The sequence below is a fragment of the Podarcis erhardii genome (assembly GCF_964252035.2).
Source record: "Podarcis erhardii genome assembly, chromosome: 1".
Lineage (NCBI taxonomy): Eukaryota > Metazoa > Chordata > Lepidosauria > Squamata > Lacertidae > Podarcis > Podarcis erhardii.
In genome coordinates, this window is record NC_138497.1 from 36,455,314 (window position 1) to 36,471,074 (window position 15,761).

The 15,761-nt window shown below is 40.0% G+C and overlaps 1 protein-coding gene across 12 annotated transcripts in view; it reads left to right on the forward strand.

The window, feature by feature from the left end:
- HECTD1 (HECT domain E3 ubiquitin protein ligase 1) overlaps window positions 1–11,404 on the forward strand; it is a 64,895-nt gene extending 53,491 nt beyond the window's left edge. For 10 of the 12 annotated variants that reach the window (XM_081857498.1, XM_081857492.1, XM_081857495.1 and 7 more), the window contains 15 exons: window positions 118–274; window positions 785–1,007; window positions 1,647–1,701; window positions 1,943–2,125; window positions 2,486–2,696; window positions 2,789–2,874; window positions 4,440–4,567; window positions 5,770–5,971; window positions 6,109–6,246; window positions 6,358–6,965; window positions 7,372–7,450; window positions 7,565–7,658; window positions 7,783–7,933; window positions 9,751–9,895; window positions 10,419–11,404. In XM_081857498.1, the coding sequence (XP_081713624.1) occupies window positions 118–274; window positions 785–1,007; window positions 1,647–1,701; window positions 1,943–2,125; window positions 2,486–2,696; window positions 2,789–2,874; window positions 4,440–4,567; window positions 5,770–5,971; window positions 6,109–6,246; window positions 6,358–6,965; window positions 7,372–7,450; window positions 7,565–7,658; window positions 7,783–7,933; window positions 9,751–9,895; window positions 10,419–10,556 (2,598 nt within the window). In that variant the 3' untranslated portion in view covers window positions 10,557–11,404. The remainder of the gene's footprint in view (window positions 1–117; window positions 275–784; window positions 1,008–1,646; window positions 1,702–1,942; window positions 2,126–2,485; window positions 2,697–2,788; window positions 2,875–4,439; window positions 4,568–5,769; window positions 5,972–6,108; window positions 6,247–6,357; window positions 6,966–7,371; window positions 7,451–7,564; window positions 7,659–7,782; window positions 7,934–9,750; window positions 9,896–10,418) is intronic. The other 2 variants (XM_081857500.1, XM_081857493.1) reach the window with 2 other exon arrangements.
- The last annotated feature ends 4,357 nt before the right edge of the window (window positions 11,405–15,761 follow it).

Consider the following 15,761-nt stretch of genomic DNA (forward strand, 5'->3'; position numbering starts at 1 on the left):
AATTAGTAATTAACAACAGCAGCAGCAATAGATAGTTTTTGTACTTGTCTATCCAGTGTGGGTTTAAAAAATGAAAATAACTTTTTTGTTCATTTTGCCATTTTTGTTGCATAATAGGAAGAAGAAGAGTATGAAACAAAAGGAGGACGTAGAAGAACATGGGATGATGATTATGTTTTGAAACGTCAGTTTTCTGCTTTAGTACCTGCATTTGATCCTAGACCTGGCCGTACTAATGTTCAACAGACAACTGATCTTGAAATCCCTCCCCCAGGTATATCCATGAGTTGTTTGAAAAACCATGTGCGAAGTATAAATATATATTATACACGTACAAATGCACCAGCATGTCAGAGAACCTAAGAGAAGAACGAGATTGGAGGAGGAGAGACACAACTAGGTTGGGGGAGGACATGTTAAGATACCTACCACCTTCCCAAACTTTCTCCCTTCACAAATCTAGGTTGTAGCAGGGGAGGGACACACACTGTTTTCACAGGGAAGAAGCTGATGAGAGTGAGATGCTGAATGGAGAAAGGAGTTGGGGTCTGAAGCAAGTGAGATTTGAATGAGTGAGTCAGGTGCCATGTAAGGGTAACAGGGCAAAGCTGAAATGCTTATTCTATCCTCCTCCCCCTTGTGAAATTTCAGATGTCTTTACTTTGAATTTATTTTCAGATCTAGATAAGAATTATGATATCATGAAGTATATGTGAGATGTTGAAAGCTGTTACAGACTTTAAAAAACCTATTACTCATTGCACTGATTTATCACTGATTACAGGAACACCCCATTTGGAACTACTGGAAGAAGTTGAGTGTACACCATCTCCCCGTTTAGCACTTACCTTGAAAGTTACAGGCCTTGGTACATCTCGCGAGGTTGAGCTGCCCCTAACAAATTTTCGATCAACTATCTTTTACTATGTTCAAAAATTGCTACAACTTTCCTGCAATGGCAACGTGAAATCTGATAAGCTCAGACGAATTTGGGAGCCGACATACACGTAAGACATTTAAAATCCGATGCTGTACCTAAAACATTCTAAGGCTGCATTTTTTTTTGCAATGTGTATTTACAGTATATATCAAAAACTGCTGCTATGTCATCTCTTACCTTGTGGATGATGGTTGTGCGGCAGTAGTGTTTGGATAGTGGTAGTCTTATGTAAACATTGGCATCATTTCTTTTTCCCTGCCTTAACATTTCAATGTTAGGGTTCTTACATATTTTTGAAATTGTAACAATTAAGTGTCGATGAAAGAATTCTTACCATAAAGAGTGCACTTGCTACATCAAAATGAATAGTTGTGCTTCAAGCTGGTCTGTAATTCAAAATGTATTCATGGTTTTTATAGTTTAAAGAATTTAAATACAAGATTCAAGAGCTGTTGCGCCAGCAGTTGAATTCTTGGAATGCGTTGTATCAGCTGCTTTGCCAGTCTAGTATTAAGAAGCATCATTGGCTGACTCATCAATACTACTCTTGTGTGGCATGCAGCAAAGCATTCAGAATTATTTTAGTATGCAGAGTGTAAGCAGAAGACAATTTAAATTATATCGCAAGATTCATACTGATTTGGAAATAGTGTGTTCTGTTGTAGAAAGCCAGTACATAAATAACTCTAAATCTTTTCATGTTTAGAATTGTATACAGAGAAATGAAGGATTCTGATAAAGAGAAAGAAAGTGGGAAAATGGTGAGATAAATCTTAACTTTTCAATACTTATGTGGCTGTCAACAAATTTTTGTGCAGTTTGTGCACTTTAAAAAAAAGCAGCAGCTTTTTTAAAAAGCTACACTAACTGAGTTCTGTTGTATGGAAGATATGTTAAAGAATGTTTGTAAATGCATGTTCCTAAAGAAATGTGTGTAGTGCATGTGAAATGTTTCAAACTTTACAACCAGGAAATACCAACATTTGGTGGTTCCTGTTGTAGGGTTGCTGGTCAATAGAGCATGTGGAACAGTACCTTGGCACTGATGAATTACCAAAGAATGACTTGATAACCTACCTGCAGAAGAATGCGGATTCAGCCTTTCTGCGCCACTGGAAATTAACCGGCACTAATAAAAGCATTAGGAAAAACAGAAATTGTTCCCAGCTCATAGCTGCATACAAGGTATATGTCTGCATCTAAAAGTATTGATTTGGGGAATGTCTATGCTTTATTTTGCATCGTGTTATGAGTCCTGACAGAGGGACTTGATGTGTGACTAATGCAATTTACTCTGGTTAAATACGTTTATATGTGACCCTCATGTTTAACTTTTACCAGCTCCAGTGTTTTGTATGCTTTTGAATAGACACAGTATTATATTATTATTAATCATAATATAGTGCCTAACAACAGCTAAAGGCTCAGTATTTGCGTCATGCAAACCATGTTTACATTTTCTCTATCTCAAAGTTCAAAATAATTACATCACAATTCTAACCTTTACTATGTATTTATTTTCCTTCCATTCATTTATTTACACAGGATTTTTGTGAACATGGATCAAAGTCCAGTTTGAGCCAAGGAGCTATTTCCACACTTCAGAACTCAGACATTCTTAGTTCAATAAAAGAACAGCCTCAAGCCAAAGCTGGTAGTGGACAGAATTCCTGTGGAGTAGAAGATGTTCTGCAGTTGCTCCGTATTTTGTATATTGTTGCAAGTGACCCTTATTCAACTCGAAATTCTCAAGAAGGTAAGTAGGATGCAATACATTTCCCCCTAAAAGCTTCCACAAAGGAAACATATTATTAGTACATTATTATTCATTTCTATTAATAATTTCAGAAGGAGATGAACAGCTTCAGTTTAATTTCCCACCAGATGAATTCACAAGCAAAAAAATCACCACAAAAATTCTTCAGCAGATTGAGGTAATATATATATTTATTATTGAGGTTATTTCTGAGGCATTTTAGTTTCATAGAAGCTGTTGTAGATGGTTGAAGTCTGAAATACCATCTTATTTAAAGGAAGCAGTGAAAATTATTTGAATGTGGTTTTTCTTCATTTGCTGGTTTTTTTTTCATTATTTAGATGGCCCATGGTACTTGATACTGAAATTTGCCATGTGCTGGAAGGGAGCTTTGGTGAAGCATCCAAAGCTGAGTCAGTTGTACAGTTCAATTAATTGCAGCCTTGATCTTGAAAACTGAACATAGATTGGTAGGATTTTACTGACATAAGTCATAAAAGAATTAGAATTATAAAAGCATGAAGTCTAGTGTGGTTAACGGCTGCAGCATTGGACTGTGGGCACCAGATTCAGATTCTCACTCAACCATGAAGCTCACTGGGTGAACTTGGACAGTTTCTTCCTTTCAGCCTAATCTATCTCTGGATTATTTTGCAGATAAAAATGGGGGTGAAATGTGGGTTATCCATAAGTTAGAACACCTTGGAGGAAGCTGGAAAATAAATGAATACAACACATTCAGTGATTAAAAATGACAGCTTAACATTTAGGAAAACTACTACTTTATTTAGTACTAGCAGGGAGTGGCTGACGTTGCCTTGGAATCTGAAAAAGCAGGATTGTTTTTTTAAAAAATGGATAGTGTAATTTGTGAAGTTTGGGACTGTGAACACACCACAGCCCAAGGCCGAGAGTGGGTTCTTGTCATCTGGGCAGCCCAGGACCTCCCTACACACCGCCTAGGCTTGCGCCCTGGGGAAGTAACTTCAGTGCTGCTAACGCAGCAGTTTGACTTCACCCCCAGAGGCAGACTCCATTGTCTCTTGACACAGACAGATGCCAACAGCAACAATGCCAAAAATCAGGCAGAGTCCTCTTTCAGACCGACATCTTTATTCAAACTGGCTGTTGGTACCCCAACATGAACAAAAACAGCCTCTCCTGCCTCAGAATCCTTTCTGCCAGGTTTGAAATCAGTGGTGTTTGGGCCCATCATGCCAAAGATCAGATCAGGCTTCCTCAAACTCGGCCCTCCAGATGTTTTGAGACTACAGTTCCCATCATCCCTGACCACTGGTCCTGCTAGCTAGGGATCATGAGAGTTGTAGGCCAAAAACATCTGGAAGGCCAAGTTTGAGGAAGCCTGGATCAGATGAAGTCACACCAAAGTCACATTTTGAATCTCCATCTTTATTCAGAATGGTGGTTGACAGCCCAATGTCCACAAAAACTGCCACCCCACCCCCACCTTGGGAACCCTTGTGTCAAATTTGGCGATGATATATTGAGACGTTTGAATGCATTTAGAACAAACCATTTCCTACAACATACAGTAGTAGATTTTTATTTAGTTGTGACCATCCTATTTACAACAATTGTGTTTTTTTTACAAAGTACAAAAACTAGTGGTATAAGGTGAGTGTGTAGGAAAATATGAATGCATAAATAGTTATTTATCCATCATACATTTTGTATGTATTCTTCAGACATTGCATTTTAAACAGTGGGTGTATTAAATTACAGGAGCCATTGGCACTAGCAAGCGGAGCTCTGCCAGACTGGTGTGAACAGATAACTAGCAAGTGCCCTTTCTTAATTCCATTCGAAACTCGACAGCTGTATTTCACATGTACAGCATTTGGGGCATCAAGGTAAGAAACCTGACAAGCAAGTTGCTTATTTGCTGCAGTTTCAGAATATTGAATCTCTTTAATGTCAGTATTTGGAATATCAGTGTTTCCTTGTGAAGAAATTGAATTTTTAGGTAGTGAAACCTAAATACAAGAATTCTGTTATGATATGGATGCTGTTTGGTTTGAAAATGGTTAACACTGTGAAGGTGGGGGACTCTGGTCTTTTATTTCTAACTATAGTCAGAAATGATAGTATTGAGGGGGTTCAGCTAGCATTTTTCTAGGAAGCAACTAGACTGCTACAAGAGGTGTTTTGGTTACAAATTTGCAAAATTTTCTATTCTGGCCATTAACAACAAAATCTAGCTTTTGTGTGAATTGGGAGTATGGAAAATGTCTAATTGTGAGAGGACGTTTAGTGCACATTCTGTTAAAAATAATTGATTCTTGGTTATTGGCCAATGGGAATTCAGAATTCCAAGGATAACCTTATGATTGGTTAGAGGGTTTGACTGAAGTGAATTTAAGTGCAGGCATGTCACTGTTTGAGGGTCAGATGAATGAGAGGAGTCAATCAGTTGGCCAGAACCTAGGAGGAGGCAGAAAGATAATAAAGAAACGCTGGTGTCAGAGGCTGAGGAAAGCTAGCCAGGAGAGAGAGAGAGAGAGGGAGAGTGTCTTCAGAGGCAGTTCTCCAGCATAGCCTCTGGCAAAAATGACAGCAACTGACAAAAGAGATCACAGCTGTGACAACAGCAACAGTGTCTGCGGATGGAAGGGACAGAGCAGCAGTGGCAGTGTTGTGTTTGCTGGGATGGGGCAGGGTGAGGTGGTGTTGATTTGGGGGTAGCTTGTGGCAGATATGTGTGCCATCTGTGGGAGACAGGGAGTGCCAACCCATGGTTCTCCCAGCCTTGCTGCACCCTGTCCCATTGAACTCAGTGCTGTTGCAAGGATATCATTTATTTTTTATTTATTTGAAATATTTCTTACCCATCCTTCACCCTAAGGTTGCAGGGTATTAACAATGATAAAATCTACAATATTAAAATTAATAAAATTAAACCTAGTTATTTTATAAACTATAGATTGTGTATTTTTAAAAAAACTCATTTTTTGAAAGCAAACAGTGGCCTAAGGAAGGTCTCATTAAAAAGCTTTTCTGAGTCATTATCCATATGAGTTTTAATGCAATGTATCTGCAATTTTTCTGATATCAGAGCAATAGTGTGGCTGCAGAATCGACGTGAGGCCACTGTTGAGCGAACACGAACTACAGGCACAGTGCGAAGAGATGATCCAGGAGAATTCAGAGTTGGGCGCCTTAAACATGAAAGAGTAAAAGTTCCACGTGGTGAATCCTTGATGGAGTGGGCAGAAAATGTAATGCAGATTCATGCAGACAGAAAGTCAGTCCTAGAGGTAAAATAGGTTCCTCTTAAAAAATAATACTTTACTGTGTCTCTCACTTGTGTAGTGTTAAGTGAGCACAGTTGTTTATTAGTAAAGATATATTCCAAAAGACAGCTAGTACTATTGTTGTGGTCTCTGGTTTCCAGGTGGAGTTTTTGGGAGAAGAAGGAACAGGATTAGGACCCACCTTGGAGTTTTACGCACTGGTGGCAGCAGAATTCCAGAGGACAGAACTGGGAGCATGGCTCTGCGATGATGACTTTCCGGATGATGAATCGCGTCAGGTATATTTTGTCTCTGTAATCAGTCAGCAGAGCCGATAAGATACATTCTGTTTGTGTATCTCTTTAAATACCTTAACACTTTCCTTCACTTTTTTGTTGTTTTTTAAACAGGTGGATATAGGTGGTGGATTAAAACCTCCAGGATATTATGTACAGCGATCTTGTGGTCTGTTCACAGCACCATTTCCACAGGATAGTGATGAACTTGAAAGAATAACCAAACTTTTTCACTTTCTGGGGATTTTCTTAGCCAAATGCATCCAAGACAACAGACTGGTGGACTTGCCTATTTCTAAGCCGTTCTTTAAACTCATGTGCATGGGAGACATTAAAAGCAATATGAGCAAATTGATTTATGAGTCGCGGGGTGACAGAGACTTGCACTGCACAGAAAGTCAATCAGAGGCGTCTACGGAAGAGGGGCACGATTCTCTCTCAGTAGGAAGCTTTGAAGAAGATTCCAAATCAGAATTTATCCTTGATCCACCAAAGCCTAAACCCCCAGCTTGGTTTAATGGGATTTTAACGTGGGAAGATTTTGAATTGGTAAACCCTCACAGAGCAAGATTTTTAAAAGAAATTAAAGACCTTGCAATAAAGAGACGTCTAATATTAAGCAACAAAGGGCTTTCAGAAGACGAGAAAAATACTAAATTGCAGGAATTAATGATGAAGAACCCAACAGGAACGGGACCTTCTCTTAGCATAGAAGATTTAGGGTAAGGGATTACACTTCCCCCCTTTTGCTCATATATACATGTGGCCGCCTTATGGAATTATAAATTGACCTATGCATGTTTAGACATTTTGTTACATACACTGAGAATTTTTTTTTTTTAAGTGCTTTATCCATATCGTTTCTACTGTGTTCCTGTTTGGAATTTTCAATTTTTGTGAGATAATTCCCACTTAAGAGAAAAGCAAACTGCCTTGTACAAACTCAAAACATTTCTCCATCTTGCTCAATATGATGCAAAGTGATTTATGGCAGCATTTCAGAGTTTCAGACAGAATTCCCAACCCTTTAAGGAAATGCCAGGGATTGAATCTAGGCCCTCCTTCATGCAAAGCATGTCTTCTTCCACTATTGCTGTGTATCTACTTATTCCATCTCCTACCTTACAGGCTGAATTTCCAGTTTTGCCCTTCTTCCAGAGTGTATGGCTTTACAGCAGTGGATCTTAAGCCTGGTGGTGAAGATGAGGTAGAGGAAAAATTCTTCATATGAGAGTTAAATATTACTTCATTTCCCCAAAATTCTTCTGTGATGTGATGTAATGTAAACATTCTCTGTCTATTTACATCGATTTCGTTACAGTTGGTTACTATGGATAATGCAGAAGAGTACGTGGATCTGATGTTTGACTTCTGCATGCATTCTGGCATACAGAAACAGATGGATGCTTTTAGAGGTATGTAACTGACTAGCATATATGGGCTGTTTAACCATTTAAAGGAAATATTTATTAGTTAAGGAATTTCAAACATAACATGGTTCTCAGCTCGTGCTTATGCTTTTTTACTTTTTATTTCAAGATGGCTTCAACAGAGTCTTTCCAATGGAAAAGCTGAGTTCCTTCAGTCATGAAGAAGTGCAGATGATTCTTTGTGGAAATCAGTCACCGTCATGGGCAGCTGAAGATATAATAAACTACACAGAACCTAAACTTGGCTACACTCGAGACAGGTACTTCACCCAGTGGCAAGATATTCGCGCTACTTTCAGGACTTGGCAACAAGTAATTGTGGGGTGTTGACACTGAAAATGTGTGGCAAGTGCAGAAAATTCAATCTAGATAATTACACCTGACAGCTTCTAGGAGCCTCCGGTAAGAGCTGAGTGCAGGGTGGGGGACCAAAGGTGGACAGGCTATCCCAGAAGTAGCATGACATGTCCCCCACCAGAGGTACTACCCCTCACCTAACACTCCATACTCTCCTCTGGATATGAGTGCGTTGTTACTCAGTGGTGCTTCGCTTGAGCAGCACTTGCTATCCAAATGGGTGTCTACAGCTTTGCATATGCCACTGATCTCCCAGTGGGTGGCAGGCTTACATACTCAAGACACTTTTCCCACATTGATGTTTATGGCTGGATAGTTCTATCAAGCTGTCTCTGAATTCTTCATTATTAAGCTGGCTAGAACAAGCAAGGTTTTTTTCTTCTTCACATGTACCAGGTCTCCTCCATAAGGTGTGGAGAAGAAACATAACAAGTGTAAAACACAAGATAAAAGGGAACTTTTGTCATCTCCTCACTACAGCAATTCATTTGAAGGTGCTGTTTAATAGGTCCCTGCTTTTAAAAGTGTAATTTGTCTATTATGAAAAGAAAGCAGAAAATACTTTTAGAAAATCACAGTAAATGGACTATTGTCAAACAACTTGGTTTGATCTGTTTGGTGCAGTAATAAAACAAAATCAGATTTTTATAGTTCACTGAACTGATGTCTACATGGGTACATCTCAATTGTGCAATCTGTCTTCCTTTGGGGGGGTGTTGGGCAGGGGAAGGTAAATAAGATAAGGCTTAACAGTACATGGCTAGGTATTGCTTCACAATGTTCTGAGCATTGGTCCACCTCATGCAGACTTGAAACTAGATGCTTGTATGCTGTTTTCATGGTCTGTGTAGGTAATGAGGAGGAGACTGCTGTAGGAGTGAATACACAATAAGTAAATAAACTTTCATGCCAGCAAAGAGGAAGACAGGGAAATGCTATGTTTACATACTAACATAGTCATGTAATATTTGGCAAACATTTCTTTAATAATAATCTCCCCGCCTCCGAACAAAAATAAAGTGTACCTACAGACATATCTTTATCTTCAAATGCTTATTTTTGATAAGGTGATGTATTTAGGAATTTAATATAGTAAAAGACAAGCATTAAAAGCCATTTGGTTATGTCAACCATTTGACACTTAGTTCATTATGGAGCAGTTGAGTAACAAACCGTGGCCTTTGGTTGAAGATTTGTTTCAGTCCAGACAAGCCACTTTTGGCTTCATATGATGGTTAGTTTGGAGCAAAAACAAACCACAATTCCCAGTTTGACTGTAATGCTGCTAAACCAGGTGCATGGTTTGTTGCTTGTGCTAGGGGAAGAGTGAAGTGGGAACCACTTAACAACTAGGGTGTACAGTGGTACCTTGATTCCTGGACAGCTTAGTTGTCAAACAAATTGGCTCCTGAACACCGCAAACCCTGAAGTAAGTGTTCCCGTTTGTGAACATTTTTGGAAGCTGAACGTCCAACGTGGCTCCCGATTGAGTGCAGGAAGCTCCTGCAGCCAGTTGGAAGCTGCGCATTGGTTTTCAAACAGTTTCGGGAGTCGAACGGACTCCTGGAATGGATTAAGTTCGAGAACAAAGGTACCACTGTATTGTGATGTGCAGATGCAGTGTGTGCATGCTCATGCACTAGTTTAACACTGGTTTGATTATGCAACACATAGTCAACGCTGTAGGTATATTTAACATCCGTTCTGTTTTGTGCTTTAGTCCTGGATTCCTGAGGTTCGTTAGAGTTTTGTGTGGCATGTCTTCCGATGAAAGAAAAGCATTCCTGCAATTCACAACTGGCTGTTCAACACTTCCCCCAGGAGGCCTGGCTAATCTACATCCCCGTCTCACTGTTGTACGCAAGGTATGGCCATTTCTTAAAAGTTTTGACTATATAAGCAAAGGTGTGTTAGATATTTTTTATGAAGTTTTGTCTTTGAGATAGCTCACACATTTGTACTCAGAAAATGGCTTGCACTCCACAAGGTGCCTGTCAGGCCTTTGGCAGAGGTCTTCATGGATCCTGTTAATGCAAGGGTCAGCAAACTTTTTCAGCAAGGGGCCAGTCCACTGTCCCTCAGACCTTGGGGGGGGGCAGACAAGTAGATTAATAGGTACCGCTCCGGCGGGAAGGTAAACGGCATTTCCGTGCGCTGCTCTGGTTCGCCAGAAGCGGCTTAGTCATGCTGGCCATATGACCTGGAAGCTGTCTTCGGACAAACGCTGGCTCCTTCAGCCTATAGAGCGAGATGAGCGCGCAACCTCAGAGTCATCCGCAACTGGACCTAATGGCCAGGGGTACCTTTACCTTTAACAACACAGAATTGAAAAGAAAACGTGCACTACACTCACTATTTTAAAAGTTGATTGTGGATTTTTATTCACAGGTTGATGCTACGGATGCAAGTTACCCATCTGTGAATACATGTGTGCACTACCTTAAGTTGCCTGAGTATTCTTCTGAAGAGATTATGCGAGAGCGCCTGCTAGCTGCTACCATGGAGAAAGGCTTTCATCTCAACTGAGCTGATGAATAGGACACAGGATATGACAAACTGGTTTTGCATTGATAACTAGTGAAGCCTCTTGTGTTGTATGTGCAGAAAATACAATCTCCACGCTGTGCTCTACTGAGACTTGCCTTTCCCCCACCCCATCCATGAGGCTTTGGAAACACATGGAAAAATTGTTAGCTGCTAATGAAACAAATCCCAATGAATTACACAGCCAGCAAGAAAAAGGCAAGAACACTGTGTGATGCTTCCAAGGGCTTGTGCAACCAGAAGCTGAAGCAAATGTTTGACTGTTCCAAAGAGCAGATCTGCCGATTTTCAGTGTTCACTGATACAAGATTTATAACAGTGTATTTGTGTAAAGTTTAGTGTTTAATACCCTGAACACTACAGTTGCCATCACTGATCCCTGTTTTGCTGGCTTTAAGCTAACTGGTCAGAAATCTGCTTCCATAAAACTTAGTCATTGGGCATCTCAAGCTTTCTTTCCTTCCTTTCCTTCCTTTCATGGTGCCTGCACTATAGGAGTATGCTAGTGTTGGGGGGGGGTGTTTGCGTATAATCATGCACAACCTTTTATTATTATTTCAAGTGGGAATACATTTTGATTTCTAAATGCCCTGCTATAAAGATTAAATCCTTGTATGTGTGTATGTGTGCGTGCGTGCAGCTCAACAATAAAGCTTTTAAAAGACACTGATCCCTGGTGCAAGGCCCACTTTAAAGCAAGTTTTACTTTTGGTTGTATTTTCTTTGTATATTAAAAACATTTATTTAACTTGTTGCAGTTTGAAGTTTAAAAAAAGATTTCCAATGTGTATGCTCAACATTAATCATTAAAAAGTTTGCAGCGTATGAAACCGCTTACTAGTTCTTCTGTTATGTTGGTATACAGAATAGTGCCTTGAATTCTAATGCTTTATTTCTTCAAATAAAAATACTTGGTCTTGTAATACACAGTTCTGTTTCCAAAACTCCTCTAAAAGTACAAAAAGGGCTCCAAATATCAGTGGTTTTTTAAAAATCAGGTCAGTTGTATAGCAGGTGGCTGTTAATGCATTATGTCCCATGAGCCAGTTGCTTTGCCCTACAATGTATTACATTTACAGTTCTTTGCAGCTTTGCCAGGTGAATTTTAGCATTAGTTAATAAACTCCAGATCAGTTCTTTAAATTGCATTTGCTGATTTGTTTAGAAGCAATCCATGCAAAACCATTTCTGATTCAAGGTAGTTTTGTTTTGGTAGTTTTTGGTATTTCTTCTTAGACAAGGCATTCTGCACACTTGCAGAGTTAAATGTCTCCCTTCTTCCTGTGGCCCATAATGTTTGCTTGAAGCCACTCCTGAGAGTCATAGATCCTTCATAGTTGTAAACTTGTTACTAGCACAGCAAACAAATAGTCAGGTAGTTTTAAATCTTGCTAGCCTGACTAGCCTATTGACCACAGCAATATTTTAAATAAAGGATAACTCCTGGTTTGTGTTAATTTGAAAGAACCTATCTTGCAAATATGGTAATTCTTCACTAGTAAATGTAGTTGGATTTTTCTTATATAAATAAAATGGAATGATAGTCTTTTACAGTGAAGATTGGTTTTGCACATAATTTAGCTGTAGAATCTAACATTATTGAATAACATCAGCAACACATATCTTTGCAATATCAGGCCTTATATCCTTGTATAACCAGTGTCAAGTTCACAGTGTTTTGATATGTCGCTGGCACAAGAGTGCTTATATCATAGAATTGGAGTAGGGAGGGATACTGAGGGTAATCTAAACAAAATAAAAAAATTCCTTCCAGTAGCACCTTAAAGACCAACTAAGTTAGTTCTAGGTATGCGCTTTCGTGTGCATGCACACTTCTTCAGATACACAGTGTGCATGCACACGAAAGCTCATACCTAGAACTAACTTAGTTGGTCTTTAAGGTGCTACTGGAAGGATTTTTTTTATTTTGTTTTGACTATGGCAGACCAACACGGCTACCCATCTGTAACTGAGGGTAATCTAGTCCAATTCCCTACAATGCAGGAATACCCCAGTGAAAACATTGCTTTCTTGACAAACTTAGATAATACATTTACCATTATTATCAAAACCTGAATGCAAAGCAAAAAAAGGTAAGATTACTTAAAGGTAAGATTGGCAGTAATCATTCTCACTATACCATTCTGTTTATGCATTGCATTAGTAGGATATGACACATACAGACGTATTTTGGTTAACCTTGATGATGAAATTATATCCTTTTCTATAGAACTGATGCACCATTATGTTGAGATAAATTACTTTCAATAGCACCAACTGCTTAATCTCCAGGTGCTTTTAGTTCACCAGAGGAATGCACTCTTTCTTAACATTCACAACAAGCCGATTTCAATCACTGCTAGTTCAGCACTTTAGCAATCAAGCTGTAAATCCACTATACAAAAATGGGTTGTCAGCAAACAAAGGCAACTATTTAAACTGAATGCAGGGAAGTGCCCTTATTGGAGGTTAGAATAATTAATATTCCAGAATACAGTCATTTCCCCAAGTGCTTATAATGCCTCATTTGTTGCATTACTGCTGGTAAGATTTTGTTTTCGGAACTGACCTATTAGGATATTTAATAAGCCACTCTTAGGTGTGTTGAATTATCCTGCAATTTTTATGTGTCTGTGTAGAGTTGCCAAGAGTCAATCAAGAGATGCATCTTCATAATAAGCCATGAAAAGATGCCTCTCTTCTTCTCTACACTCTTTAGAAGAGTTGCACAGAGTGAGCAGTTGGATGACAGGAGCAGCAGCTACATTGGCTCTAACTACTTCAAGCCCCTTTAAAGTACAGGGATGGTTTTTGAGTTGATACCCAAGAAGCCAATATCATGTAGGTTATCTTCAAGGTAAGTCATGGTAGCACTTCTTGGGCTTGTGTGCCTTCCCCTAAAGGTAAAGGGACCCCTTACTGTTCAGTCCAGTCACAGATGACTCGGGTTGCGGCGCTCATCTCGCTTTACTGGCCGAGGGAGCCAGCGTTTGTCTGCAGACAGCTTCCGGGACGTGGCCAGCATGACTAACCAGACCAGAGCAGCACATGGAAACGCTGTTTACCTTCCTGCTGGAGTTGTACCTATGTATTTACTTGCACTTGACGTGCTTTAGAACTGCTAGGTTGGCAGGAGCAGGGACCGAGCAATGGGAGCTCACCCCATCACGGGGATTCGAACCACCGACCTTCTGATCGGCAAGTCCTAGGCTCTGTGGTTTAGTCCACAGCACCATCCGCTGTGTGCCTACTGTGTGCCTAATCTTTAATATCCCAGGTCCTGTGTCTGATATGTTTACAGCAGTAGGCCCCACTCCCTTAACCCATCCACTGTGAAGAGTGGAGATTGCTTGAGCAGTTGCCACGTCGTAATCTTCACTTGGAGCTCTAGTTCACATTAAAGGTGTATGGAATGTTGAGCCAGACCCATTCATTTTGCTAGACATTAATTTCATTCAGCAGTGCATCTGACATTAAACTACAGAAATGGGTTGCTACTAAGAAAACATTCTCTGTTGATGTATGGATGGGATAAGAGAAACAGTTTAGATGAAGCTCCTGGGCCAAGTCCATAAATTTCTTTAGAATAGGTCCCGCCCAGCAGCAGTAATTGGCCTCTTGGGTGCTAAGTGACAGAACTCAGTGGTCACTCAATCCCAACCTCTTAATTTTTTCCTTCTAAATACCTTAGCGTCCCAGGAAGCCACATCTATCCCCACCATTGCGCTTGGAAGAATATACGAAACCATCACTAAGCACCATAACAGTAGCATTGTACCGTTGAGCACTGAAAGATGCAATGAGGCCAGTAATCTCCTCAATACTAGCCAGATAGGCAATCAGTCTTCCTGGGCTAACTCCAGATGGGGAACGTCTCTGTCCCCCACTCCTACCATGAATCAGAAGAAATGCCATCCTGACTTAGCCCACTGGCTTCTTGACACAGTGAATCAAGCAGCTTCCACCAGTCCAACTTGGAGTAAGCAAACACACAAGCATTGTAAGCACATTTGAAGAAGGCAGAGCTAACCCATCAATAGCTGTGTCTCATTCTTCAACACAATGCAAAGGAAGGATTTCACAGAGTTGATCAGTCCCATTTCTTTGTTTTCCGCTTATAGCTTCTGTCTGTCTGTCTCTCTCCAAGGATGGTGGAGAAGAAAACCTGGGTGTGATCATTAGTTCCTTTTCCCACTCTGGTCTTGCATCTGGGGGATGTTTTCCCCTTAGTACCCCAGACTACATTAACAAGTGAGGGAGATGGAGGCAGTTGTCTGCATTGTAGCAAAGTTGGACCTATTCAAGTAGGTGGTTTCCCAGCAGGCTTTTGGTCAAAAGCATCAAAACTCTTCAGCTTAATCAGGGGGACAAAGAGCTTATAGCTCTCAAGCTAGTGGATGAAACAGGATCAGTACCCTATTTTTCAGAAGTGTTTGATTACATGATGAGATAGGATGAAGCCTCCTCAAAGGTAGGGTACATGGAGGACCCTAGTAAAATGTTTATATACTTTCCATGGTACTCTGAACGTGTTACAAGTTCACTTTCTACATGCCCTGGTCATGGTGCTTTCAAAGATTTTATCCCCAGAGGTTGGCCTCAAGAAGCCAACAGATAGAAGATAACATTCACTGTGTTCTGACCTTGCTATTCAAGCTTCCTCAAGAGCCTCAATGTGCTCTAGGGGAGCTATCTTGTCATTTAAGTAGCTCAAAGCTCTGTATCCCCTGACAACAACCATTACACCCAATCTACATAAAATACTTCCCTGCAGATATATCTTCAAACTTTGTTTTAGTTTTCTTCAAAAGGTTTTTACATCCACATACAATCTGTAACCCTCTACGGAGGTGAAAAGTTTATGGTTAGACCAAACTTAAGGAAACAATCCCTGAAGGTGCTAAATCATCTATCTGATCATCACCTCTCTTCTTGCCAATCTTTTCATCTTCAGTCTCAGTTCAATCCCTCCTGGCCCAGGTACAAGTTTCCCTTCCAGGGAAGTCATGACAGAGATCTGAGATCTGAAGATAACCTATTGAGGGTGCCCCCCCCCCACTTTGGAATTAGGGGAGAAATCACACAAGTTCAGTGAACAATAGAGCCTTTTCACCAAAGTCAAATGGAGATTTACAAAGGGTGTTAACTCTTAAATACTAATACATTTATTAAGGTATAAGGTTTTGT